The 4,094-nt window shown below is 33.6% G+C and overlaps 1 protein-coding gene across 1 annotated transcript; it reads left to right on the top strand.

Annotated features, from left to right (window-relative positions):
* The first annotated feature begins 378 nt into the window (after nt 1–378).
* On the top strand, nt 379–3,779 carry LOC139698870 (uncharacterized). Its single transcript, XM_071597818.1, has 4 exons — nt 379–539; nt 855–987; nt 1,879–1,999; nt 3,581–3,779. The coding sequence occupies exons 1-4, from the start codon at nt 419–421 to the stop codon at nt 3,734–3,736; spliced, it is 531 nt and encodes a 176-aa protein (XP_071453919.1). The 5' UTR covers nt 379–418; the 3' UTR covers nt 3,737–3,779.
* Nucleotides 3,780–4,094: the final 315 nt, after the last annotated feature.

Here is a 4,094-nt window from a genome sequence, read left to right as displayed (position 1 = left end):
AAGTTAAGTAAAAATGTGAACTTTGGACGATTACTTTTTATTGAGGCATGTGAGCTCTTCAGTTTTTATTTACCCAAAGTAAATTATCATTATTTCTTTCCTTTTCCACTTCTATACTTGGAATAAAACATATAGGGCCAAGGAGGAATCATCGATACCTTTTAAATCTACTGATGCACAGCAGTATACCGTTTCTGACAAATATTCAGAACTTGAGACACTTACACCTCTCATCTACCTTTTATTAAATGGTGTTGCAGGAATGTTCACAGCATATATTTTGAATGAGCGCTGATTCTTCTGGTATTACGTATAAACCTCAGAAGGGGCACTGCCGTCGAACAAAAGAAGAAAGAATACCGTAAAAATGGCGGAAAAGTCAGATTGTGAGTTGAGTAATGTCAAAACAGTAAATCCAATGGAAATGGCTAAATATTTTTCTTCTAACCTTGAACTGGTACAGAATGAAATGGAACTACAAGAAGAAATAATTTGTTTAAAGAAAGCTTTAGCTATGAAGAAGTCAAACGATAAGTTGGGTATGTGAACGTAATCGTTGTTAGTTTTGCCCAGTCTCGAACCCCCGTGGATGTGTGTGCAATTAGTTCGACATTGCGGATAGTAATTAGACTAGCACCCATATTTTTTATATACTCTTATTAAGTTCCATTGGAACTAGCCATTCATTTTATTGATAAAAGTACACATGTAATTAAATGGTGTTAAAGGAATGTGAACGAAACAACCTTTCTTATACTGCATCCAAATCCAGGGATGATCGTTTGTGTGTGGGCCAGGTCCGAATTTTTAATTGTGTTATACTCTCTCATCGTAAGAAGTGTTTTTCTTTTCAGCTGCATTGTTGACACGTCTCGAGGACATCAAAGCAACATGCCAGTATATTGTTGATCATAAAATAGAATTACGTAAGAGGCTTCAGTGCCCAAAAGTTCCAAATGCTCTTCCAATAAAGTTTGATCAGCAAGAGTAAGTATATATCCTTTATTAAGTAGTAGGTACCTTAATTGTTTAATGAGTTTGACGTGTAGATTTAAGTGTTCCTCCTTTGACACAACAGCAAATGTGATACACGATTCTACTTTGGTACATATAACAAGTAACTAATGGCGAGCATTAAAATATTACAAGCTTTCAATTAAAAGTAAAAATCAAATTTTAAAAATACTTTGCTTTTGTGTTACCGACACATTTTTTCGTCATCGGATCTTCGTCAACTTGTTTTATCTGCATTGCATGCAAGACTATAAATTAAAATTTTCGAGGAAAGAACTTAGTTCGTTCCCTGGACGTCTCTGGCGGCTGTGTGCCCCTATTAGCGCAACGAGCCACTCTTGGCTTTTCATTAGGTTTCTCATGGGCCAAATAATCAGAGGTGACTCGGCACCTATTCCCAGGGGTGGGGCATATCACCCTCCACACCACTCCTGGAATCCTGGAAATGATAATATTTAGTTCCAATGAATTTTAAAATTGACCAAGTGCCGAAAAACATTTTTTTACAAAGCTTTTATATTTCAATTCTTACTGACTAATATTTAAACTAGTTAATGCAATTAAACTTGTAAAATAGTGTCTTTGCACCAAATCATTAATTAACTTGATTGTTTAACTGGTTGTAATGTATTCCTTGTAGAGTTATCCAGAGACTTCTTAGAATATGATATCTGAACTGTTGGAAAGAGTATGAGAAACATGTGGGAATAGTGAGGAATATTTACATGTAAAAGACAATTGTTACAACCTTGTATATAAGCACTATTTTACTTTCTTGTCTAAAGTCGAGGAATAATATCCATTCCCTTACGTTTCTCTAAATTTTGATATATTTTGTTATTTCATTTCTATTTTATGTTACAGAAAATTTGTGACTTGTTGCCAAAAGCTTCCTGAAGTAATTAAATTCCTGGAGTCAGTCAGTAATGAGAGAAAAGTAAATATGTACCATTTCCTCAATAGTCGGCAAATCGTTTCTCACATGGTAAGTAAAGAAGTGATCCCTTTTGCTCCTGTCATGATTTTGTTCATAATGCATCATTGTTTGTGAAAGTAAACTTCTTCACTGTGTGAACAATTTTTTGGATGTGTTTTATAACTGAGTGATTACAAATGACATGGTAACTTTAAAAAAATGTGATGATTTTAATTGCCTCAGAAAATAATATGGTGGGAAATTCAGGGCTCCCTAACAATTTTATCCGTGCTGGTTTGGATGGTCCTCCTTTGTCACAGGGAAGGTAACCAACAGCAATGGTCATTTGTAACATTAGGGATAGGTGGGCCATTCAGCATGGTTAGGGTATTCATGTAATGGGGGAAGGGTGAAGAGAAACTCTGCATCGGCATTAACCTACTCTGAACAAAAGGGGTCTGCAGTTTAATGTCCCATCTGACTGATAGAGTACTCCACCAGAAGTGCTTTCCACATAGCACCCTAAGTAGGGATTGGTATAACACCGAAAAATCCTACCACCTCTGAAATTTGAACCTAGATGCTTTGTGTGAGAAGCCAACTCATTAGCCACTTCACCATTTTTATCCTAACAGCCTTTCACATCAATTATATATCAAATAGGGTATTATAAAATATTGCACTTGCCTACTTCATTGAGGAAAAATTTCCAGGCATAAGGAATTGATCAGTTGACTTAAGTCAGTTGTGTTAACTGCTGGTGATCTATAGTTGCAATTGTCTTAAACAATACAATATTTTATCAAATATTCATGAGTTTTTGCAAGATAGTATAATTTATGGCAAAATCTAAAGTCTATACTTCATCCAAGGTACATGGTGTCATCCACTGTACATGGTAATCAACTTTTTTAAGGGCCTGTGAAGTAAATATGATGTAGGTTGTTATGGAATGCCTAGAAGTATGAGTGGTGATAAATCTGGTTTGAAACCATGTTTTTCTGTTTCCTGAAATTAGCAAAATGGTGATTTTATTTTATCAGCTATGCAACTTATTTAAAGTATTTTAGTTCATTTAAATGGAAATATCTAAAATAGATGTTAAAGTTTATTATTCCACTTCTCATAACTTTTATGGCATTAATGTGAAAAGTGAAAAAGGTAGGTCCTTCTTGGTGTAAATATCATTTCCAGGATTATTATATCTTATCTTATAAATTACGATTTTATTGTGTAACAAATGAAACCAGTGAGCTTAATTTTGAGTAATATTGCACCCAGCTATTTGGTATTTAAAAAAGAGTATTCCAACATCGATTAACACTCGGTTAAGTATTTTTAGCTGAAACACAAAAAATATTTACTCAAAAGGGAGTAAAAAAATTGAAATCCTACCTAAAAATGAACGTGCGTATATTTTCTGATCTGTTAATTTTGTGTATTAGTATTGAGCTTTTGATTTAATAGTTTTTAATAACTTAACTTGAAAATAGATAAAGCCATCAAGCATCACTTTATGCAAGTTCATAATTCATTTCAATACTAACTTCAGCCTTAGGAACTTCATGGAATTCAAAAGAAGTAAATTTATTTATTTTATTGGGAAGTGCGATTCTAATTTAGTTATTGACTTGTGTCCTTATTTTACAGGAGCAAGAGATAAAGTTTGAAAAGGAATATACAAGTCAGATAAAATATTTCCTATCAACAATTGAAGGATTTTTAAAAAATATCAATGCAGCAGTGGCCCTTGTACATGGTAATGAAGGTCAAAAGAAGATAGATAATTCTGTATATAATTATTAAATATAAAGTTGAAATTTATGGTTTTTCATTAAATGGCACTTTTTCAAAATACTGCATTTACTTATTTGTCTGTCACCCATTTTTAAGAGTAAACCAGAATTTCTGAAGGTATAGCTGTACTTTTACCTTGATTAGATGATAGGGATTTGCATAACCTGTTGAGAGTTCATCTACAAATGTAACACACTACAAGCTGACACCCTGCCATTTGATAGCAGGTGCCCTGACGCTTCTAGTCTGTCTAAAACAAATTATAATTATGTTTTTTACTTGATTTACACTTTTGATCAATATTGTCTGGATTTTGAGTATTCATGCTCTCACCTCATATGCCCTAAGGCATTGAACCTCCAGTTGT

Source organism: Hetaerina americana, unplaced genomic scaffold, assembly GCF_022747635.1.
Source record: "Hetaerina americana unplaced genomic scaffold, ioHetAmer1.1.p SCAF_10, whole genome shotgun sequence".
Lineage (NCBI taxonomy): Eukaryota > Metazoa > Arthropoda > Insecta > Odonata > Calopterygidae > Hetaerina > Hetaerina americana.
The sequence above is the reverse complement of the archived record's forward strand: the minus strand, read 5'-3'. Positions and strand labels throughout refer to the sequence as shown.

Coding starts and splice junctions, on each gene's coding strand:
- LOC139698870 (XM_071597818.1), top strand. CDS start 419: ATGGAAATGGCTAAATATTTTTCTTCTAACCTTGAACTGGTACAGAAT. Junction 540..854: donor GAAGTCAAACGATAAGTTGG/GTATGTGAACGT, acceptor TTTTCTTTTCAG/CTGCATTGTTGACACGTCTC. Junction 2,000..3,580: donor GGCAAATCGTTTCTCACATG/GTAAGTAAAGAA, acceptor CTTATTTTACAG/GAGCAAGAGATAAAGTTTGA.